At 59.4% G+C, this 23,471-nt stretch overlaps 2 protein-coding genes across 16 annotated transcripts in view; both read right to left on the minus strand.

The window, feature by feature from the left end:
• Window positions 1-8,068: 8,068 nt before the first annotated feature.
• On the minus strand, window positions 8,069-12,958 carry STAC3 (SH3 and cysteine rich domain 3). Its single transcript, XM_076360372.1, has 12 exons — window positions 12,895-12,958; window positions 12,041-12,107; window positions 11,358-11,616; window positions 11,114-11,211; window positions 10,764-10,839; window positions 10,586-10,683; window positions 10,397-10,463; window positions 10,050-10,099; window positions 9,802-9,905; window positions 9,212-9,263; window positions 8,849-8,986; window positions 8,069-8,563 (listed from the first exon to the last, which is right to left on the minus strand). The coding sequence occupies exons 2-12, from the start codon at window positions 12,104-12,106 to the stop codon at window positions 8,465-8,467; spliced, it is 1,107 nt and encodes a 368-aa protein (XP_076216487.1). The 5' UTR covers window position 12,107; window positions 12,895-12,958; the 3' UTR covers window positions 8,069-8,464.
• Window positions 12,959-14,199: 1,241 nt separating this feature from the next.
• R3HDM2 (R3H domain containing 2) overlaps window positions 14,200-23,471 on the minus strand; it is a 62,470-nt gene continuing 53,198 nt past the window's right edge. For 12 of the 15 annotated variants that reach the window (XM_076360610.1, XM_076360599.1, XM_076360601.1 and 9 more), the window contains 11 exons: window positions 21,873-21,962; window positions 20,966-21,208; window positions 20,224-20,350; window positions 19,563-19,798; window positions 18,988-19,142; window positions 18,558-18,658; window positions 17,600-17,769; window positions 17,271-17,415; window positions 17,083-17,183; window positions 16,463-16,547; window positions 14,200-14,799 (listed from right to left, as the gene is read on the minus strand). In XM_076360610.1, the coding sequence (XP_076216725.1) occupies window positions 14,456-14,799; window positions 16,463-16,547; window positions 17,083-17,183; window positions 17,271-17,415; window positions 17,600-17,769; window positions 18,558-18,658; window positions 18,988-19,142; window positions 19,563-19,798; window positions 20,224-20,350; window positions 20,966-21,208; window positions 21,873-21,962 (1,797 nt within the window). In that variant the 3' untranslated portion in view covers window positions 14,200-14,455. The remainder of the gene's footprint in view (window positions 14,800-16,462; window positions 16,548-17,082; window positions 17,184-17,270; window positions 17,416-17,599; window positions 17,770-18,557; window positions 18,659-18,987; window positions 19,143-19,562; window positions 19,799-20,223; window positions 20,351-20,965; window positions 21,209-21,872; window positions 21,963-23,471) is intronic. The other 3 variants (XM_076360614.1, XM_076360613.1, XM_076360600.1) reach the window with 2 other exon arrangements.

Below are 23,471 nucleotides of genomic sequence, written 5' to 3' on the forward strand. Positions count from 1 at the left end.
AAGGCACCCCGCAGGCTCGTTGCCCAGACCTGAAGCACCAAAAGGATGGGGGCAGGCGGGTGAGAAGGTCTAGGCTGCCTGCGGGCACAGGATGGGGGGGCGCGGAGCCGCTGATCACGCGGCAGCTCCAGCAGTTGCAGAAGGGCCTGGGCTGGGGAGAGCCGCTCCAATTAGCTATAATCGCGCTTCCCCGCGGTGCCTGACACCGAAAAACCTACATAATTACCAGCAGCGACAGGGAAGGCAGGACCAGGCTCTTGTGCTTAATTGAGTGTTTACAGCCCTGGAGGCGGGGGGGGGGGGGGGGGGGGGGGGGGGGGCAATAACAGCTCTACAGAAAAGCAACCCCCCCACCCCAGCCAGAGAAGACACGGAGGGAGGGGGAGAGTACAGCCCCATCCCTTTGCGGAAGGGTTTGCTCTGTCCTCACACCCCTTCCCAGGGTGTCCCCGTCCCTGTCCTCAGGTAGACAGGACAGGCAGCCCCTGCCACTGCCACCAGCAGCAGCCGTTGAGCTCATGGTTGACTTGCAAATGCAGCCGCAGGAGCTGGAGGTCTCGCTCCTGTCAGCCAGGCTGAAATCCCTAGGGCCAGCTGGGGGGGATCACCATGTCCAGACATGCCCCAGAGGTGGTGATGGGGCATGGAGACACACCTGCCCAAGGTCTGGGTCCTCCTGCCGGCGGGGGGTGGGGAGACACGATCCCAGAGGGATGGCCAGGGTTTTGGGGCTGGAAGGGTCACACCAAGGAGGGGTGACCTGTGAAGAAGTGACAGGCACCAGACCCCATCCTGTGGCCAAGACCAACCTGCCCACACTGTGCCACCCCCAGCCTGGCAGACAAAGCTCCTGCCTAGCTGTTTTCTCCTTGTTAATTTTTCATGAGCATGATGATAATTCTGCTCACTGCGTTGCCACGGACCCCATAACAATGAGCCATGGTGCTACCCCTGGGCCAGGCAGCACTGGTGTCGGGAGACAGCTGGGGCCAGAGGTCTCCAAAGGGGGCACAGCCAGGGCTCTCCCTGCTGCGCCTGTTCCCTGGTGGGCCCCCACCTCCAGAATGAGAATGTGCTCCTGCATGTGCTCCTGTGTGTGTGGCGTCAGCACAGGGCACACACATGCCGACACGCATGAGAGGATGCACACGAATAGGCTTGCAGGGACCACACAGAGATGTGTGGAAATACAGGCACAGCGATATGTGCATGGAGGCACACAAATATAAGTGCATGTGTGTGCACATGACACACCTGCCCCCCCCCCCCCAGCAACCTGCCGGCCTGGAGGCCTTGCAGCATCTCCCACCCTGGAGGTGCGGGAGCTGGTGTCTTCCCTGCCCTTCACTCTCTTCCTACCATGCCCAGAAACAACATGTGGGACAGGGCAACTGGGTCAGAAAAGTGCTGTTTTCCATATCCAGCAACTACGGACACCTGGGAGATGGGGTGGGGGGAGTGGGGCACACTGTTGTCCCCCTGCCACTCAGGAAGGATGCTTGGGCAGAACCCAGGCATCCGAGCCCAGTCCGGGTGGATGCTCCCCAGCAGCCCAGTGGGCTGTATGGCACTGCTGTGCCATGGTGTGCTGGCAAGTGGTGCTGAGCAAGGGGCCCAAAGTAGGGCTTGTAGAGGGAGAGGAGGGGGGCAGACAGCTTTCTGCCATACCAAGTCCTGCCTGCCCGCGGTCTGCCACTTTCTGATGTGCCCAACTAGAATCACTAATTCCAATAAACCCAGGCTAGATTAATTTCATTTCCCCATGCAAATCAGTGCTAATTAGGATGGATTAGTTCACATCACAGGGGCTGTGGGGACAGACGCTGCACACGGTTGTCACTCCCCAGCCAGGCTTTAGGGTGTTTCATCCTCAGTTAATGATTTGGGAGGATGGACCCCATAGTCTGGAGGTCAGGAGCCAGGGTGGGGACAGCAGGTAGAGCAGGGATTGCTCCGAAACACCTGGTCCCTCTGACCACGCTCAGCCCCTGCACAGGATCCCTGTGCTGGCCAGCATCCCTCCCCCACCCCTCACCAGGACATCCCCTACACTGGAGCCAAATCTGCCCCTCCCAGGCCTCCCCAAGAGCTTATGTTGTCCCTGATTAATGCCCATGTGGGATATTACTGGACCACAGAGGTGATAAGCAAAGCTGATGGGGCAAACACGGGTGCCAGGGAGAGGAGGGGGATCTTGCCACCCAGGGACTCGGGCCCACTGGGGGCCAGGGCTGGAGCGAGGAGCTGCTGGTTTGTACAGCTCAGAGCGAGGCAGTGACAGGCAGTTGCAGGGGGTCCCTGGGGGACCCTCTTCACCAGCAGCCTTTTAAATGCAGATGGAGGTCTGGTCTGGAGGCTGGGCTGCCTTGCGCTGGGGAGCAGGCGATGGTCCCAACGCTGACCCAGCTGGGAGAGGCCAGCAGCACCCAGCAGGATGTGACCACCCCTGGACACCTGGGGTCTGCCCTGTTCTGCAGTGGGGCAGGTGACAGCACAGCCCCCCCCCCCCCCCCCCCCCAGCTCTTTCAGATTCTGCCTGTGTCTCCTCCCTTGCCAAATATTTAACTAATTAACACTGCCCGCAGGCTCCTGTTTACGCAGAAGGATTCCTGGCTGCCTCAGAGCAAAGACCGTGCAAACTGCAAACGTGACCCCCAGGCACAAAGCTCAACCCCCCCAGAAGGGCTGGGGCACCTGGGCTGTCCCCACTGCTGCCTGTGATACACAGCTGAGCCGCCGCCCAACACTGGTACCTTGTGCACAGCCCTGCACGCCCCCCATGCCCAGCATTGCACAGCCCACAGTTGAGACCAGCCCTGTCCCACCGAGCACCATGCAGCCCCCAGGACCTGGGGCACATGCATGCTACACAGCCGGTGCCTTGCCGCTGGGAGAGTCCCACCATCTGCTTCTGTGGGTGGGACAGACACCAGCACGGTGCCCACACCCTGGCTGCATGCCCCTTTGCCCCTGGCTCTGCTGCCCCCTGAAACCTGGCTTTCATAGAATCATAGAATCATTAAGGTTGGAAAAGACCTCTAAGATCATCGAGTCCAACCGTCAACCCAACACCACCATGTCCACTAAACCATGTCCCTAAGTGCCTGGTGCCTCTTGCTCCCACCCCACAGCCGAAGGGTCCCCAAACTTCTCTGCACCCCCAAGCATCCCTGAGCAATGCTATCCCTCCTCTGCAGCACAAGAGAGGCTGGGGCAGCCTGGAGCAGGGGCAGGAGGGAGGCACTGCCCAGCTGCACCCCACACCCTTGCCTTTACTCCTTTAGCTGAGTGAGTGGGGTGTTCACAGCACTGGAACATCAGGAGCCCTTATGCCAATCCCTGGTTGGGGGAAGGCAATGCAAACGGCCCCGGTGTGGTTCCCTGTCTCCAAGGGGTGCAGCCTGGATGTGGGGACAGCCCCAGAGGCAGGACACTGGTACCATCGGCTCTCACTCAGCGGGCATGGGTGCCAGAGCAAGAGCTTGCACTCCCAGCCCCCCCCAGCTGTGCCTAGGGGCAGAGAGAAGCAGGGGGCTGAGCTGGGGGCTGTGGAGGGCACCATGCTGTGCCACGCCATGCAGGACACGCAGCACAGCTCAGGGTGTAGGCAGGCTGTGAGGCCAGAGATACTGTGACAAACAGCCAGAGGCAGTGCCTGCCTCCTGCCCTCATTAAATCCCCCCTAACAAGCTCAGCACTGAGCCCTGGGGCCCAGCTGGACTCAGAGCTGGTCATTACTGCTGACAAGGACCTGTCAAAGTGGGAGATGTGGCGTGTGTCATCCCCCCATGCACAGCCAGTGGGGGCACACTGGGGGGGGGGCACCACAGAGCTGGGGACACCTACCCCCTAAATCTTGCCAGCTCCCCTCAGACCCTTCCCTTCAAGCCAAGCGGGAAGATAAGCGTGCCCCCCTCAGTGCTGGTGCAGGACGGGCTCCCCCTCCTTGCCCACACTGCTGCTTGGGGATGGGGTGAGACTCAAGGCACAGGGAGCTGTGTGGGGACCCTGGGGCTCCCCTGGCAGCACCACTGGGGCCAAAGGGAGACTGGGGAAGGAAGGAAGGGGCACGAGGAGAGAGTGCAGACAGCCCCGAGGAGAGAGGCATTGGGCTAGGTGGGAGACAGCGATGGCAGGGCACTGATCCAGGGTGGAAGTGAGCTCTGGACAGGAGGGCAAGGGTGTGGGACAGGACTGCTGCTGAGCCCTGGATTTCCCCCTCCGAGCTCCTCTCCCGGGACCCACCTGGAGCAGGAGAGATGGAGGATGATGAGCACAGCCCCCCTGCCGCTAGAATCCACGAGCAGAGCTGCTCCTTCCCGGGAGCACCCTGGCACAGATAAGGAGCCCCGGTGATCCCCAGGGCACATTTAATCTGGGACAGGACAGTTATTGGATAAATACCATGAATATGTAAATTGCATTTATGCTGATTTATGGCTGGGGGGCAGGTGGGGAGGGGAGATGGTTTGGTTTAGTTTAGTTTAATGCATTTATTTCCCTGCCTCGAGATGGAGAACAATCTCTGAGCAGTGCATCTGCCAAGCCAGAGGAAATGATTCAGGCAGAGCCACGCAGATGGGAGCACCCCCGGGCCAGGCTGGATGTGAGGGGCCTCACCTGCGGGGATGAGAGGTGAGCAGGCTGTGGGGTACAGCACCTGGACACCTCCACCTCCCGCTGCACTCCCTGGGGCTCACTGTCCTCACGTGCATCCCAGAAGGGGTGCACAGGAGGCAGGTCCCCCCATCCCCTCCATGCCAGTGCTGCTCTCCTGGGATGATGTATGGATCCAGCACAAGACCAGTGGTATTTCAATTAATTTCTGGGCCTCGTAAAGACTCCTGACCTTTCACAAGATGCAGAGAGAAATTGAGGTGATTAATCTGGCAGGTCGGGGTGGCTCCTCTACTCCGACATTCCCTATGTGTTACATGGGGTGGGGTGGGTGGCAGATCCCTTTGCATAAACCAGCTGCAGAGGATTTAGCAGTGGGATGCTTAGTGTCCCCATGCCGGCAGAGTCACAGCCCCTCTCTGCAAACAACTGGGTCACAACCAGGCTGTGGGCACCAGGAATGGGAAGAACACGAGCAAGACCAAACCATAAACTTCTACTCAGCAGCCATACACCTGGTGGGTGCACACCACAGTGCCTCTGGAGCACATGTTCCCCTGAGCACAGGCACTTGTGCCCACACCAGGAGAGCATGCAGCAAGCAGCCCTTGTGGCTGCACAGCAGCAGACACAGCCACCCAGCACCACCCCTTCTCCCCCATGCAGGAAGGCCGTGGCACTCTCAACCCATTACCCATCAGGTGCAAATGATGCTTGCCCCTCACACCTCACTTGCCATATTGCTGCACCCCCCCGGGGAAGGAGGAGGGCAGCAGGGGACTGGGCTGCACCCAGTCAGAGAGGCTGCAAGGAGCCAGGATGCACATGGTGGAGCTGGAAGGGGGGAGGGATTCACCTCTTAATTTCCTATTAACTGCTGATCAATCCAATTAGATTCTGCATGTAATGAAGGCCATCTGCTTGGTAGGGCTGGGCACCAGTACTCCCTCCCCATCCCAAAGCATGTGCTATCCTGTGCAGCCACTGGAGAAGTCCATGAGTGCTGGCAGGGAAGGGGTCTGGGGATGGGAGGCTGATAAAAGGGGTTTTACCCAATTTTCCAGATGACTCTAATTAAGTTGTTCTCTTCAGCTGTTAAATTAGCTGGAGCCCTCTCCCCTTCCCTGAGTGGTTCTCCCCCTTCCCCTCCCTACTTCTCAGATGCAGCAAATCAGCTTCCAGCCCCCCCCCCCGGCTCTGCAAATAAATAAATAGACAGTCCCAGTAAAATTAACCATATGAGGAGCTGCAAATGAGGTGGAAAATTTTAATGGTTTGGCATTTAAAAGCTGTCTGACAGGAGGTAGGGACGTGAGTGAGCAGGGAGGAAACAGTCTTGGGAGCTGCATAGTGCCCCCAGGCGCCCCCCCCCCCCCCGATTTCCATTATTCTCTGCTGCCCCGGCGCAGCACATCTCCCAGCTGGTGCTCGAGATGCTGGGACTGGGGGAGGACCCCCAGTGTGGAGACCAGGCATCTGTGCCCCTGCCCCCCACCTGGCAGCAGACTGCAGCAGCCTCTGGGGCACCTCTAGGGACCCTGCACCCCCTGGCCCTTCGTGGTGCTGGCAGGACCTGGCAGAGGTGGTGCCTGCTTCCCTGCTCCATCACCAGGAGGTGCTCCTGCTCCTGGGCACCAGCAGCCCCGGCACAGCTCACTTGGCCAAAGAAGGTGGGAGCCAGAGCCCCTCCAAAGCCGCGGGGAAGCAGAGCCACCTCCATGCCCCGACCCCGGCTCCTGCCACCCCATCACTCCAGCAGAGGCGTGTCCCTGCCAGCGCAGCCCCTGCGCCGACCCCTCGATGCATTTATATCTCCTGATTATTCTGCAGGCAGCGGAAGCAGGGAGGGAGGGGGTAGTTGGGTCGGGACTGGGGGACCACGAAGCTGGGGGAGCACGGGAACCCCTCCCCACGCCCCTGCCGGTGGTCTCCCCGGGGCAGCCCTGGTGGCGAGGCGCTGTGACCCGGGGCAGGGCTTTGGGACCGGCATGCGCCCCGCGCCCCGGGAGGGGCCGGCAGCACCACGACGGCCTCTCGGCGGGCTGCTTTGCCCTTGAATCCCCCCGTCCCCTCCCCAGCTTGTCAGCGAGGGCCCAGACATGAATATTCATGGCGGTGGCAGCGGGTGACAAGGACGGGGCTCGCACCACCTGCACGGCAAGCAGCCGGCCCCGGGTGGCGGTGGGGGACAGGCAGTGACCCCCGGCCCCGGCCCGTCGCGCACCGCCTCACGGGGCGCGGGGGCCACCCGCACACGCACCGAGGGTGGCGGGAGCCGGCGGGGAGGGGGGGACGCTCCCCCCCGGCACGGGGGCCTCCCGGTGGGGCGTCGCCGGGCGCTGCCCCGCGAGCCGTCCGCCAGGGGGCGCCGCGGCTTCCCCCGCGCCCGCAGCGGCCGCCGGGTCGTTTGCATAGCCCTGCATACGGACCGGCCGCACGGCGCGTCAGCAGCGCCCCCGCCCGGCCCGCGGCAAGGCCGGAGGGGCCGGGGCAGCCCGGCGGCCGCCGCAGCTCCCCGAGCACACCGAGGCCGGTGCCGAGAGCCCTGCAGCGCGGGCGGCCCCGCCGAGGGCTCCGGCGGGTCCCACGGCGATCGCGACCTCGCTGCGGCAGCCGCCGTTACCGGGCGGCCCCGCCGGGCCGGACCGGGCCGCCCCGTCCCACGGCTGCCTGTCGCCATGGCGACGGGCGGCGCGCGGTACCGGCCCCCGTCGCCGTGGTTACCGCCCCGCCCACCCCCGCGACCCCGCTTCCGGCCCGTCGCCGTGGTTACCGCCGGCGTCACGGCTCCGGAACGTCACGGCGGCCCGCGCAGCCGCCTCCGCTGGGCCGCCCTCGCCCCCTCTGGCCCGGCTCCGGGCCCGGTCCGGCCCCGCCGCGGCCTGAGCCCGCGGCCGAGGCAGCGGGGCCGGCCAGGTGCCCGCCCCGGGGCGGGCGTTCCCCGGCCGCGCCGCCCGCCCGGGCACCTGTTCCTGGCTCGGTGCTCGCCCCCCGCGTTCCAAGGACTCGTCCTGTCCCCGGGCCCCGTCACCTGTCGCCCGCGGTCCCTATTCGGGCCCTGCCGGGCCCCGTGCCAGCGCTCGGCACCGCGAGGCGGCCCGCGCTGAGGGAGGGGCATACCCGGCCCCCCAGGGGATGCGGGCTGGGGGAACGGGGCGCGGGGTCCTGCCCCCTTCCCCTCACGCCGCCCGTGCCCGGCTGAGACCCGGTCAGCTCCATGCATGTACACAAGCCTTCGGCTGTGGAGGCCCCACGCGGGGTCCTGGGTCCATGCTGGGGTGGGGGTGTTGGGGAGGGTGGGTTGTACATGCACAGGTGTGTGCTGCACAAGGTGTCACACGAAGCAGGAAAGCACCGGCGCAGCCTCCTGGCCCAGTCTGCAGCAGCTGGGGCCACCGGCAGCCCCACAGTGACCCCCCCCCAGGAAATCCAAAGCAGGGAGAGCTCGGGGTTGGGAGCAGACATGTATTGCCAAAACACAGGATTACACAGCCCGGAGCAGTGGGACAGGACCGCACTGACACCCCTGAGGCACCCAGCACCCACCACCTCAGGCAAGGGGGGCTGGGTGGCCTCCAAAGTGAGTCTGGGAGTGCCCCCTCCTTGCACCCAGTGTCTCTGAAGGCACCAAAAACTCCACAGGGGAAACAGCCCAAGAGGCACCTCCCACACCCCCGGCCTGCTCCGGTCCTGGTGGAGACGGTCCCCGCCAGAGACCCCATTGCTGCAGGCATCAGGGATGGGGGTGCCTGCCATCCCCATCCCCATCCCTGCCCAGCTCTGGCAGCTCTCTGCAGCCAGGGTCCACCCGTCCCCCTGGCTGGGGGGCCCTGGGACTCTGCCCCGCTCAGATCTCCTGCAGGAAGTCCACGGGGAAGAGCCCCACTTTGCGGCCAGTGTAGACTTTCACGTAACCATTCACCTCCTCACCCTTCTGCACCACGATCTGGGGGCAAGAGGGGTGCTGGTGAGACTCCCGGGGCCTCACAGAGCAGGGGGAAGGTGGCAACCCCCAGGCAGGGGGAGGGGCTGGGCAGAGCAGGTCTAGTCCAAGGGGCTGGGGGAGGTGGGCAGTGTGAGGATGGTAATGCAGGCCAGGGCAGAGAGCCGCTGTGGGGTGCAGCAGGGCACCAGGGCAGCCGTGATGGGTGGGGGCCTGGAGGGAGGCTGGGGCAGAGATGCAGGTGGGGGCTGGAGGACCATGGGCTGCAGCCACGTGGTCCCGTCTCACCTGATCTTTCTTGAGCGTGATCTGCCCGATCTCCCGGTTGCCCACGAAGGAGCGCGTCACCTTGTGTACCCGTTCACCTGCCCGCACCCGGATGATGAAGTTTGGAGGGAAGTAGCCAATTTTTTCACCAATCTTCCCCTGAAAGAAGTCAGTGGATGGGTGCAAGGTGGGGGTTGGAGCCAATCTGTATGACGCCCAGATTCCCCCATGACAAACAGTCTGCAGGTTGTGGGTAGCATGAGGACACAGCAGATTTAGGGGGCTGTGTCCCCCTTAGAGTGCAATTTGCACTCCCAGCTGACCTCTCCCTTTGCTTTAAGCTCTGCATCTTTCCCCTCTGTGCTTGTAGGACACCAGCCTTACCCGCCACCACTCCTCATTGGAGTCATCGACCACCGTGATCTTCTCCCCTGGCCTGCGAAGGGAAGGAAGGGCTAAGTGAGAGGGGGGGGCAGGGACCCCCTGCCATGGGAGACCCTGAGGTTGGCAAGGAAAATTGCTCTTCCCACAGCACCAGCTCCTAGAGCCCTGTGTCAGGGGAGGTCGAAGAATGCACACAGCCCGCGGGCTCAGGGACAGACAGGTCCTGTAGGTCCTGTATGTGAGCAGTTCAGCCTCAAGTCTGGGGTGCAAGAAATCAGTGGAACCACATCAAGACAAACACCAGCAGCCTTGGAAATGAGGCTTGTGCCCAAAGCATGGGAGGTGGGAGAGCTGGCTCAGCGAGAGCCAGGGCCCCCACTCGATGTATAGCTCATTGGGGCAGGCAGAAAAGCCACAAAACCCAAACCACAGCCAGCATGGCTCTAATTTCTGCCCTCATTCATTCATTCACAGACCTCTCCTGGCCATGAGAACCTCGTTGTTGAGGTGAAGACTTCTCCCCCTCCTCACTGGACACCCACATCCTTTCTCTTGTCATCCCTGTGCCTACTACATGGCTGGGAACTTACGGGAAATCCAGGTCATCTTTCTCCAGGGCTTTGAAGCGATAAAGTGCCACAAAATAGTGAGACTGCAGATAGCCACCACGAATCCCTGGCTGTGGCTTCTTGTTCTGGGGGAGGAGGGTAGAGGGGTTTGGGGCCCCAGAGAGGCTGAGGACAGCCCTGGAGAGCCCAGCAGGGAGATCCCTGCAGCCTCTGCCCATGCTGCTCCAAGGCCAGGGACCTTTGGGGCGTAGGGTGAGGATGATGGCTACCTTGTCATCTGTTGGGCTCTTCTCAGTCTTCTTGTCCCCTTCAGAGGTGCCTGGAAATGGGAGGAGGGGGGTTATATCTCTCCTGGTGCTGCCTCCCTGACCCGGGACCAGCCTCCTCCCAAGGATCTCCTGTGCCCAGGTCAACGAGGGGAAGCAGAGAGCGCCCCAGGGTGGACACCTGAACTGAAGACCCCCTTTCTGCAGGTCAAAACCCACCACAGTGGGCCCCCCAAGTACAGTCTCCGCTTCAGGCTCCCTCCCTGCCCCATGCTCGTGGCTGGAGCTCAGCCCCCCCCAGTTCCTTGGCCCTCGTGTGCAGCCAGCCCTGCCACGGTCACAGCACTCACCGCCCTCAGTTTTGCCCTCTTCTGGCTTTGTGGCCTCTGGTTCCTCATCCATCATAGCAGCCAACGGCTGCAAGGCAGAGAGCTGTCAGGGGGTGCAGAGCAGGCAGGGAGGTGGGGGTGGCAATGGGGTGCAGGCTATGGTGCCAGGACCCTTGGGCATTTGGAGCAACAGGCCAACCCCATACTCACGTTTTTCTTGTCATCCTGCCCTTTCTTGCGCTCCTTGTTGGCCATAATGACACCCGTCCGCAGTGTCTCGAACACAGGGTCACTCCTGTTAGCTGCCGCTGGGTCACAGGGATGGTGAGAGGGGTTCAGCTGCAGGATGTGAGGAGATGGGGCACCCCGACATGGGGACAGTACTTACAGAGCAGCTCCTTGACACAGGCGTATTGCTGGTCACTGTAGAGGGGTGAGCTGTATGCCCGGCGAAACCCTGGGGGCTGGAAGGAAAGAGGAGGTCAGAGCATCAACCACCACCCAGACCTGTGGGCCCTCCTGTGAGAGCTGAAGGGGGAGCAGGTGGATGCTGGGGACCCAGAGGGTGACCACCCAGCAGGGGCTGATGCCTGGGTCCCCCCCTTAGAGCCAGGAAGAGAGGTGGGTCATGGTGCCTGGGTCATGCCCATAGGGACTGGGCTGGCCGCTCCCTGCCACAGTGCTTTGGTCTTCCCTGTGAGGAGGTGCCCCAAGCCTGGGGCCGGTGGGAATACTCACGATTTTGCCGAAGCAGCGCTGCATCTCCACGTAGGACTGGCAGTGGTGGTGGATGTTGGTTTTGCAGTTCTTGCACCTCAGGCCAAATTTGTTGTTGACTGGAGGGGGGGGGGGTGGAGGGGTGGAAAGGAGAGGCAATGTGACACTGCAGCTGTGGGGATGGCTGGGCTGGAGCCCTCGCCAGCCTTGGCCCCCAGCCCTTGCCCTGACCATGGCCCCCAGCCCCAGCACCCTCAGGACTCACGGACAATCATGCGGGCACAAACATCACAGAACTTGGGCTTTTTGAAGTAATGATCTTTGAACTTGTGGGGTTTGTCATTGACAAGTTTCTGGGGCTCGGGAGGGGGCTCAGGCTCCTCCTCCTCTTCCTCCTCTTCCTCTTCTTCATAGATGTAGTAGATGGGTCCTCCTGAGGGGCTGACCAGCTCCCCATTGGGCTGCGGCTCTGGCGCCATCTCCTCCTTGGGCTTTCGCTGGAAAAGTTGCTTCAGCTTCTGTAGCTGCTGGGGCAGGAGAGGACGCATTGCACACGGCAGGCGTGTGGGGTGAGGCAGGCAGGCAGGCAGGCAGGCAGAGAAGCCGGTGCCTGGCTCCCTGCCCCTTTGCTCTGACCTAGAGACTCCTTCTTCCCCAAGTGGGAGGAGACCCCAGGCATCCTGGGGCAGAAATGCTGTGAGGACGGGGACCCTTCTCCTGGCCCCGTGAGGTCCCCACAAAAGGAGAAACTGTGACTCCTGAGCACCATGTGGATGTGGGCACCCTGGGGAAAAGCCAAGCTGGGAAATGGCTACCCAGTGTCCTGCTGCATCAGGATCCCACCAGGCATCCCTGGCCCCAACAAAGACTGCTGGGGCTGAGGCAGAGAGGATGCTAGAAAGGTGGCTTCCCTCACCCACCCAAGCTGCCCTGTGAGCACCCACTTACCCGGCTCTTGGGTTTCCCACCTGAAGCAGGTGAAGCTGGTGGCTCTGGCACTTCCTTCTCTGTCATGCTATGAAGGAAAAAGAGAGACATCACGTTGGCTGGGGCTGTTCCCACTGCAGGTGCCCAGTGGGGGCAGGAACGGCCAGACCTTGCTGGATGGGAAGCATCTCCCAATCCAGCGCCTCCCTCTGCCCCAGCAGCACCACCTCCTGCCACCCTGCCTGCAGCTCCTGCCCCAGCAAGGGCCAGTGCTGCTGCGGGTGAGTCCCAGGGCACCCGCTGGGCCCTGCTGCACAGGCTGGAGAACGGCAGGCTCCCAGCCCAGCGTGCACAGCACTGCTGCTTGCTCAGTGGATGTGGTGCCAAGTGCTGTGAGCCAGACCCTGGGCTACCTGCACATGTCCATCTCTGCCTAGACATCTCCATCTCACGATTAAACTGCAAATGGTGCGACTCTTGGCCCCCTAGGACAAGCATGCCTATGATGCTGTCTGGCATCACTGCACAGCCCTGCTTTCTTCTCCACAGAAGCCCTGTGCTACCATGGGGGCAAGATCTGCTCCTGAATCCCCCAAAACATGCCTGATTCCACCTTTGACTGTCAACCATCCCCACAGTCCTTCTACCCAGGCATCACTGTTTTTGGCGATACCTAACATGAGGCCCCCCCATGCCCTCATGGAAACCAACCAGTATGACCGTCAGGGAAACAGTGATGGGGGCTGGGGAGTCCTGGGGCAAGGGGTGCTGCAGAAGCAAAGAGCCCTAGGGTCTTGCAGCAATGTGGGTGGAGCAGGGGCCCACAGGGATCAGTGGCCACAATGAGGGGGAGCCGCGCATGGAAACACACTTACGCTGTGTTTGGAGCTCTCGTCCTGCGATGAAAAACCCTGCAAAGGGTGGCCGATGTTGGGGCCCTGTTGGCTGTTGAGCCCCCAGCCCTCTGTGCCGGGTGTGCAGGGAGGGGGCAGCTGCCCCAGTCCCGTGGAGAGTGGGAGTGACAGGCCAGAGGGGAACCGACAGCTGAGCGCTGGCGGAGGCTGACGCTGAGAAATTGGAGCCCATGCATGAGCCAGGAAGGGAGCGGGGTGGAGAGGAGCCACTGGCTATTTGCGTTAGTGGGTTGCTGGGCGTGCCAGAGGCCCACCCACCCCCTGGCATGGGGCAGCAGCAGAGCCGGGGCACACCAAGTGCTCCAGCCTTGATGTCTCATTTGCTCTTGCATTTGAGGCCCCTGCAGCTGGGAGGGGAAAAGGAAAGAGTGGCAGCAGTGGGGTTTCTCTGGCAGAAAATCTTGCTGGTCTGCTCTCCACTGAGACAGAGGGCTGCCATGGAGGAGAGAGCTGGGGACCGCATTGTTATCATGCTGCCCTGCAGTGGGTGCCAGGTCGCTGGAGCTGGACACGCACCCCAGTGCCAGAGTCCCTGGACCAGAGTCCCTGGACCTATGTCCCTGCCAGGCTGTGGGTGGCAGTGGGGCAGAAGTTCACACCAAGGCTGGGGTTGGAGCCCACCCGTTCCAGACAGCTCTTACCTCTCCACTTGCACCTGCTCTTGAAGGTAGCATCCAGATGCTGCAAGAGGCTCCAGCTGCTGTGTGCAATGCCATGGTGAGGGTGGTGCCAGCCCAACTCCTGTACCCACAGGGCAGGACGCAGCGATACCTGCATCTGTCAGCTCAAGGGCTGCTCCTCTGTAATCAGGAGGAATAAGTTGCTTCCTGGCAGGGGATACAGCTGGGGACACCCTGCGCCCCCATTCTTGCCATTGCACAGCTGCATGGGGCCAGCAGCTGGGAAAAGAGGCTATGAATATCTGATGGGGGGGACCAGCCCCAGGTCAAAGTGCTCAGCGCTCCTCTCCCAGTCTTGGCTCCCAGCCTTGGCAAGCCATGAGCTCACAGCCCTTGCACGTGCCAACCATGGGGGCAGGACCTGGGCAAGAACACATCCTCCTGTGAGTGCCCCTTCTGCTCCCTGGCTGTCATCTCACCCCTAAGAGGCAGCACAGACAGCCCCTAGCACTGGTACTGGCAGAGAACGGGAAAGCAGTGTTAAAGTGATGGACAAGTTTTCTTTTTATATTTAAAAACAACCCCCCAAATAAAATAAAACCAAAAATATCCCCCAAATAATAATCAGATTAAATAAAATGTGCAGTGAACATACCAATCAACACCTGTATGTGCGGTTCAACACAGTGCTTAACAAAACAATATACACAGGGTAAGGTGGGCGGGCACGGGCATCACTCCAAAAATAATAATAATAAAAAAAAAATCAATTTCTTGTCTCTTAATTATGTCCATATAAATATATCCAGGAAGGAGGGCGAGAAGAAGGGAGGGCAGAAAGGAAAAGACAAGGCAGAGGGAAGTGCCCGCAGTCCAGTGTGCTCTGTGCCCATGCGTGAGCCCTACTGTGAGCTGGCACGCTCCAGCACCCGCAAGTCGTAGTTCTTTTTGGCCACACGCAGCTTGAAGCGGCTGAGGGAGTTGTTGAGGCGGAGGGAGGCATTCTGGGCAGCCAGTGGGCTGGGGAACACGGCCACGATGGTATATAAGGCAGCAAGGTCACTGTGTCTGCCGTTCTCTGGAGTCCCGTTGTTGTCCCCGCCGCCCCCATCTCCACGGCGCCCCTGAGTCTCTTTGAGCCACTGGATTTTGGCACCAGCCATGGCAAGCTGGGTGAAGAGCTTGTCAGCCTCTGTCCGTGTGATGCCCTCGGGCAGGTCTGTCACCTCCAGCACTCGGCCCAGCACTGCAGTGGAAAGACAGCACATGTCAGCAGCAGCAGATTCTTGGGTGGCAACAGCACAGTGAGAGCTGATGTGTGGACTCCTCACCAGCTCTGGGGGTTGGAGCAGTCACCTCTACTTTGCCCATGAAAGCAGTGCTTTGCTAAGCTGCCCCCACATTAGAAATGTATTTTTTTAAGCCAGTCACTTCTTCCCCCTCAAACTGCCCCTACCATTCTGCTCCCTACAGTGCCCCACCCTGATCCTTTCTGATGCCCACATCCTGGTCCCCACATGGCCTGCTTCAAGAGCAGACTGGTATTTCCCATTTGCCCAGGGCTCCAGCAACACCAAGTCCTCCTTGCTTCCTTTGGCTGGGCTTGGCTTTTCAGTTAGGGCTTTCCCAGGTGCTCTGCCCCATCTTCCTACCCTGATCCTTGAGTACCAGGATTGGGAGCTAACCCAGCTCTCCTGCCCTCTGTCCCTGGAAGGGAGAAAGACAGGCTGCACCCACGGAGGATGTCGACATGTGCGGATCCTGAATGTGACACTGCCCTGGGTGCTTCACCCATGGGGAAGATCCCCTTGTGTGCCCAGGCCAGTGTCATGCCAACCTCTTTGCCTCTGCCCTGTGGTACCCAAACACTTCTGCTGCCTCCTGGCTCCAGCCCTGGCTTTTGGGCTTAGCGGAGGGCTGGCTGAATGGATTCTTTGCTAATATTAACACGGCATGTAATGAACATGCCAGCCGCAGGGAGGGGGGCAGCTCTCTGGCAAGCAGCTCTTAAAGGGCCCCCTGCAACCAGCTGCTGTTGTTGGTGGTGACATGGAGGTGACATGGGGGACAAGGCTGAAGCCTCCAGAGAGCCAGTGAAGACTGCATCCCTTCCAGGCTGTTTGGCTCATGCTCAACTAGCAAGTCTTGTATTGCTGTGGGGAGAAGCCAGACGTGCCTCCCCTTCCCTCCCTGATGACCAAGTGGATATCCCCCAGGGCGAGGAACAGGGAGTCCCTTCCCCTTTGGAGAGGAACGATCCACTGGGGATTTCAGCCCTCACAGCCACCCCTGGAGGATCCCAAAGCCCTTTACAAAGATTAGGGCTCTGCAGCTCCTGGCCCCACTGGGAAATGGAAGCATGAGAGGGAAGGGTCACTTGGGAAGGTAATGGTGGGAACAAGATCTCAGGGGTCTGGACACTCACTTTCTGCTGACAAAGAGGAATAAAATCCCAGGAGTTCTGCCAGCTCCACCCACTCCATCGTTTCAACACTCACAGAGGCAGGAATAGGGCCCAGGTGTCCTGGTGCTCATAACTGACTCTCCAACAGTTTCTCCCCACTCTTCCTCAAAAACTTTGATCGGTGCAGGCAGTGTTTACCAGGTTCCTGAGCAACCCCTGTCCTCCCACCTTCCAATAGGCACAGCTGACTGGGACTGGTTCTGCTGCATGCCCCCCTACCCTGCAAGCCAGGCCTCAAGTGGGCTGTGGTGGGTGTGTGTTTGTGTGCGTGGGGGAGGCGGTGGCAGGCAGGAACTGCTCTCCACAACCACCCCCAGCAATGGGTTCTGTGGGATGCTGGTGTGGGCAGAGATGGCATCTGGAGTCTCTGCCAATGCCAGCTACACCCATGCAGTGGGGACTAGTCAGAGGGCAAAAGGGGAACTGCTTGAGGAGGGTCACTTGCCTACATCACTTGTCCCAAGGTCAGTGGATGCTGACTTGAGAGCCTGTCTCTTGCTCCGGTTTCCATGCTTCATTCCAGTCTGCCCCTTAAAGAATAAAAATGGTAGCGTGTCACCTGAAGAGACACTGTGGCCTCACAGTGCCCACAGAGCATCCTGGGAGTGGGGAGGAAGACCAAAGTTGACTAGGCCATGGCTGTGAAGGGGAGTGAAGACACCTGGATGAACCTTGCACGCCCTGGCACCTTTGAGGTGACACCATGCTTGGGTAAGTTAGATGAGAACAAGGCACAGCCATGGTTCCAGGACACTCAAAGGATTTGGGACTGACACTGCTTCTGGGCAAAGCTGGGAGCAGGATGAAATTTTAGCCCAGTGCCAGGCTCTAAGGAAATCCATTTACAATGGCAGCTCTGCCGGATGGATGGCAAAAGCGTGGGGTAGGGAGCCTGCTACCTAATCAAGAGGTGTCCAAGCACAGGGCACAGTGTGAGACTTACTTCTTAACTACTCCTGGGCTCTGCCCAGAGAGGGGTTGTCTAGGGGGAGTGGAGGGGGGCGGTCTTGCTCTGCTCCTAGGACAGTGAAAGGGTGGGTGGGTGGGGGTTTGGCCCAATTTTACCTGGTGTGCATTGTAGTTGGGCTGGTTGTGGAGCAGCGGTGGGGGACAGATAGACAGATTATACTGCAGCGGCTGGCCCAGCAGTGAGTAGCGCCCATCACCTGTAAAAAGGAAGCAAATGTTGGTAGGGGTCTGAAGAAATCACAGGAAAGACCCGGCCCTGTGCTGTCCCCACTCCTTCCCCTTACCTTGTGCTGGGCCCATGGGCCGGGGAAACTGTGTGAGGACAGGGAGGGGGCTCAGCCCCGTGCAGACACTGTTGAGGTTGGTGACAGGAGACGGCGTTGGGGATTGGGTGGGCGACGTGATGGGGCTGTTCAGCTGGGTGCTGGCCTGGGGGAGGGAAAGCGTTAGACAGCCCCAATGCTTGTGACTGGTCCCACACCTGTCTCACCACCATGGGATGAACCCACCCCCATCTCCCAGCCCATCCAGACAGCACAGATGCTGGGGTCCTCTCTCTCCCGCCAGGCTGCTCCCAAAAGATGAGCTGCCTGCTTCCCAGTCCTCTCAATACCTGAGCACTGGTGTCTGGGTTGTACAGGTCTCCTGGCTTCTGCCCCCGCTGGTCCAGGCTGTAGTACTTACAGTGGCTCCACTGCACCACAGGGGGATTCTGGGGGGTCTGGGGGCCATTGGGTACATTCAGCTGCATCACAACCACGCCAGGGCCTGATGGAGACACCCCTGGGGAGAGACGACAGCAGCAGTATTGCCCAGGCTCTGTGCACTGCTGCTGCTGCTTGCTGTGGGACAAGAGGCAGCCTGCCTGTCTGTGCAACTTTGCACTCTTCCCTACAACACCCCCTCCGTACTCTCTCCTCTGCCACTCCTGCCTGCCCAGGTGGGTTGAAAAAAGGCCCCTCCAAGACCCGGTCAGGATCCCTCTCTGATATCACAGCTTACATCAGAGAGTGATGACTTTTAATCCAGGAGAAATGTGAGCAGAGGGGACAAGTTGAGGGCAACTTGGGTGACCTCTCTAAGCATCACAGCAAAACTTCAGGCAAAGGATCTAATCACAGAGCTGGGCGCAGAGCTCCAGTATTCTGGTTCCAGCTCTTGCACCAATTCACCAGGCCCCAGCTCACTTCCCGGCAGCTGGGAGAGGATGCAGGAATCCTGATGCTCCTCTCATCCACAGTGCTCCCTGGTCCCATGAGCTGCCCTGGTGACACTAAGCCGCGTTGCCAGCAGAGGGAGTCCGCAGCCCACAGCAGCTCCCTCTACCCACTCTTACCCTACCTGCCCATCATGGCAAGGAGACGCCAGGCACAGGCCAGCATCAGCCTGGAGCAAAGTCGCTGTGCCACGTCCTGATAACTCCCAGTGGGCTGTGGGTAAGACTAAGGAAACCCATTGCACAGAAGCTGCCACTTGGCTATGAATTGGCAGCTCTGTTTACTGCAGCCCCTACAAAACCTGATCCAATCTGTGCAGAATCAGTGCCAACCCTGATTGATGGCCCCTCTTACCTGAATACTGCTGCTGCATCTGTGGTGGGCTGCAGGGTGATGGGGACTGTGGCATCTGATACTGTTCAGACCCAGGTGGCTGAAGGAACCCCACCGAAGAGCTGTGAAGCAGAGAGTACTCTAGTGAGGTGCTGGCGATGGAGAGAAACAGCCTGCCCGTCTGTGCAGGCAACCACCAGCTCCCTCAGTACTTGAGACGGCTGGAAACACAGCTGCCTCTGGAGGAGCACAGGAAGCACCGCATGCTGGAGGACAGCCGTGTCCAGGAAGTGCTTACTATGGGAGCTAGGACTGGGCAAGCTCAAGAGATGACCAGCATCTATGGTGCCCAGCCACCTCCTCTAGCTGCAGGAATAGGATGCTATGCCCTTTCAGTAGGGCAGCAGGACCCCTTTCTCCCCAAGGCAGGCCAGAGAAACAGAAGCTTTACCTGGTGCCATTCTGCTGGGCAGTTGGGATGACGCTGTAGTAGATGGGCACCCCTCCAGCCTGAAGCCCCCCCTGAACAGACTGGCTGGCTGGTACAAGCACTGGCTGCTGGAAGGGCTGCTGGACCACACTCTGGGACTCATTGGCCACGGGAACCTGTGCAGGGAGGAAAGAAGCAGCCCTATGGAATGACAGGTAACATAGAGCAGCAGCAGGGAGAACTGGCCCCAAAGAGACACCAGCAAGGTCCATACAAGGTAGAAGAGATGCCAGATGGTTGTCTACTGCAGCCCAGAGCAATCTTGCCCAGGCAAGGGCAGCCCCTCCCAGCTCTTCTGCGAACACAATGGCGAAGGGACCAGCCGCGCTCAGTCCTCCTTCTCAAGACATGTCCCACACAGATTCAGATGTGTTCGTGCCCTCCCCAAGCTGGCAAGCATGCACTATCTTCTCAAGGTGAATGTCTCTGTCTTTGGCTCCATCACTCAGGCACAGGAACAGGCCACTCCCTGCAAGGCCTGCACAGCTGAGGCCCCCTCCTCAGCAGCCCCTCATCAGAGAGCAACTGATGCCTACCTGGTATGAAGGCAGTGGAGTGTACTGGACCATCAGGCCTTGCATCTGGCTCCCCATACCGCTCCTCTGGCTGCTGAGAAGGCCAGGGGGCTGTGCCTGCTGCACTCCCATCATACTCTGCATCTGGCCGCCCATGCTGTTCCTCTGGCTGTTGAGGAGCCCGGGTGGCTGTGCCTGCTGCACTCCCATTACACCTTGGTATGTTTGCTGCTGGTTGGACATCATTGGCTGTAAACCTGTCAGAACAGGGTTTAAATGGAACAGCTTCCCAGCTGGCCACAGGAGACAGCCTGAGACTTGGCATATGAGGGCTCAAATCCTGCTTTGCCCCCACCTCTTGCTAAAGAGTGGGAAAAGGGTTTCCTTTATGGCAGATGTAAAAAGCCCTGACGGAAGCTCCTGGCTATAAATCCACCTTGCAGCACCTCAGTGCAAGCTACATGCTGAGAGGGAGGGAAAAGACTAAAACAGCCTTTGCAGCCAGGCCAATTTTCAACTTTCCTTTGCACAGTTAAGAGGCACTCTAGTCAGCAAGTCCAGCAAAGAGTAGGAGACAGGGAAGAGCAGCCTGGCCCCAGAGAGTGCATGGGAGGTCCTTAAGAGCCAACAAGAGTGGAAGGAAAGGGAAACATGCCCCCTCCCCCCTTCTACGCCCCCTTACCAGGCTGCTGGGACTGCTGGGGGAGCTGTTGAGTGCGCTGGGAGCTGTAGGCCACTGGGTGACTGAGAGATCGGTATTGCTGGCTGGAGTTCGGGTACTGCCCAGGAGGGTAGTATGAAACCTGAATCTATCAGAATCAAGAAAACACTGTGATGAGAATACAAGAGGGAGTGGGACCAATAAAGCTGGTCCCCCAGGACCAGTTTTCTCTCTCACCTGGCCTGGCTTCTGCCGAAGGAAACCAACCAGGGCTTTGGCTCTGGCCAGATGATAGCTCCTCAGGGAACCGCAGCCCCTTCCCGCTCCTCCCAGCCTCCACATCCAAGCCTTTCCCAGCACAGTAGTGCAAGAGCACAGTAGGCACAATTCTCATCACAGCTCAGGGGAACAATCCTAGAGGTCATAATGCCCTGCGGGACCCCAAAGAGAGCTTAGAGGTGTCAGCCCTGAGTCTGGTCACTGTCCCTCCCCCAACACTATGAGCCAGGAATGGCCAGAGTGGTCCCCAGATAAGTGCCTTGTGAGCTCAGAAGGACAAGGGGGCAGAGATCATCCTGTGCCTAGCAAGGGTGCGTGCCGACCTGAAGCTTGGACCCCTGTGTATGATCCATCACAAATGAGCAGCAGAAAAAGAGGGGACCTACTCTCAAGGAACTGTTCTCTGGACTGCTCCCCAGCAGCCCCTTGCCTGACAGCTTTGGGCCGAGGTGCACATCCCCTCCAGGCTTGCGCATGTCCTTACTTGCTGGGGAGGCTGAATGTAGCCCTGGGGCTGCAGCACCTGCTGTGTGGGGGCCGTGTGCCCTGAGGCGGAGTAGTTGGAGGTGGGAATGGGCTGCCCAGGGGTTGCCATGATGAATCCTGTCTGCTGAGGATGCTGGGAGATGAGGGATGACTGGAACATAGCTGAGGAAGGATCTGGTGCTTCCGTAGAGCCCTGTCGGCTGAGGCTGATCTGCCCAAAGGGGTTGCTGAGTTCGTCGGCCTGCATTGGCGATAAATGGGAAGGATGGAGGAGGACAGCATGTAGGACAACAGCATGTAGGACAACAGCATGTAGGACATAGCTCTGTTGAGTAGATTGCAGACCCCTTCTCCCTACTCTGTGTGGGGGAGCTCACCCAAGAAAGGTCCCCAGAAATGAGCCACAGACCAAGAGCATTCTGCAGGACAGGGGCTAGGGCCATGCGAGCTGCTGGGGGGTGCGAATGCTCAGCGGACACTCGTGACATGCGGGACCCCACACAGGCAGGGGTGGCCCCAGCCCAGAGGCCGTATCCCATGGGGCGCGCTGTTCCCGAAAGACCCAGTGGAGACAACACAGGTGCTGACTGAGACCACAGGGCAGCCATGGCCCCTGGACCCCAGTGCTGGGCACAAGCATCGCTTCCTGGTGGAGCTCTGGGCTTGGCACTTGCTCTTCCCCAGGCTCTTTCCAACATCAGCCACTCCAGCAGTGCCCAGCCCTGGTGGTCCCACAGCCTCAGAGGCATCCCACTGCCTTGACCCCACTGCAGCACAGAGCCTCCATGAATCCCAAACCCACCGGGTGCAGTGTCCGCGACATACCTGATTAGCAAAAGCTCATACAACACAAACACAGCACGAGTAGAACAGAGACAGTGAAGAAGAGGAAATGGGGTTTATACCAAGTTGTACTGCTGGGGTGGAGAGACTGGCAAGAGGACTTGGGGGCAGGAGCTTGGAGAATACTGAACAGGCTGCAGCGCTGGGACCGGCTAAGACCAGCAGAGAAGGGAGTAGAGGAGAGAGATTTGGGTGGGAAAAGGGTGGGGAGGGGGAAGGAAGGATAGGAGGAAGGAGAGAAAGAAGGAACAACAAGGTTAGTCAACTGAGCCAATTGCAAACACACAGAGGGGGGCACCGCAGAGGGCTGGAAAGCATGGAGACCAGAACAGGGGAGCATTCATCTCTCTGTGAAGACACACAACCCAGCCAGTTGCTTTGTGGAAGCTGTGAAGGCTGGCCATGTCCACAAAGCAGCTCTTGCCTGGCATGAACAGTGACACAAGTTCACAAAGACCAGCTATGGCCAACAGCAGCAGGAGAGCCACTTCCCCTCACCACAACCTTTGTGTCTCTCCCACTCCACTGCCCACTTGTGTGTGGCACTGACTCCCAGCTCTCTCTGCAGTGCTTTTTGGCCTTTTGTGCTGGTAATGTCTTTTCTTCACTCTTGCCTTCTGTAGGGGCCCCTCTCACTTTGTCACTGAGAGGACCTGCTGATGCCTGTTTATGACAACACCTAACTCAAGAACCACATACTGTGCTTTGGGCACTGAACCTGTAATGGTCAGCACTGGATTGTTTTTTTGATCATTTGATTTGACCTTTGGTGAAACAGAAGGTGCATGCACATGGGGGACAGTGCATTTTCAGACCTTTCACATGAACACATGAAAAAAGTTTTTCCAGGACCTAAACCATTAAAACAGCTGAACAGTAGAAGATACAAAATAAAACCCCAGCAAGACACAGTGATCCTGCACAAGCTCCAGAAGCCTACTGTGTGTTCAAACCTCCCACCCAGGGCACTGTGCTCTGTCCCATGCCATGCTACAGCTCCAGACAGACACTCCTGCTAGACTTAGCACTGGACCCTGGCTACCTCAGGGAGACACCTCATCTGTAGAACTGAGATGCTTCCCTTGAGTCTCAGTATCCTCTGCAAACAGACCACAACCTGGAGCCAGTCCAGGGCCCAAGAACTACAAGCTCCCCCCATCCTCATACAGACGGCAACAGACAGCAAGGAGCTGTTCGTGTTATCTGCAGTAAAAGCTGTTCGAGGAGGCTTGTTTCCTCCTCCCATCCCATCCCATTGAAAACACTCAGAATCATAGAACAGCCCAGGTTGGAAGGGACCTCAGAAGATCATCTGGTCCAACCTTTTATGGGAAAGGGAGCCTAGATAAGATTATCTAGCACCCTCCCTGTCCAGCTGCATCTTGAAAACCTCCAGTGTAACTTGCAGTTCTCTGTTGTAGGAGACATCATGAGACGATGCACCAGAAAGGATCCCTATAAAACTCATAGGCAGGCTGAGGTCCAGCACTAACATGCTGCTCTGAATAGGGCAGGATGGGAAGGTACTGAGGATACTTCCCATGCACACTGCCCAGCTCTGCACCCACTGAACACGAGGCAGCTTTGCTCTCTCCAAACATGCCCACCAGGGCTGGCTCCCACCCCTTCCCCAGTCCTGCAGTGATACAGGGGCAGCTCTT

Source organism: Aptenodytes patagonicus, chromosome 27, assembly GCF_965638725.1.
Source record: "Aptenodytes patagonicus chromosome 27, bAptPat1.pri.cur, whole genome shotgun sequence".
Lineage (NCBI taxonomy): Eukaryota > Metazoa > Chordata > Aves > Sphenisciformes > Spheniscidae > Aptenodytes > Aptenodytes patagonicus.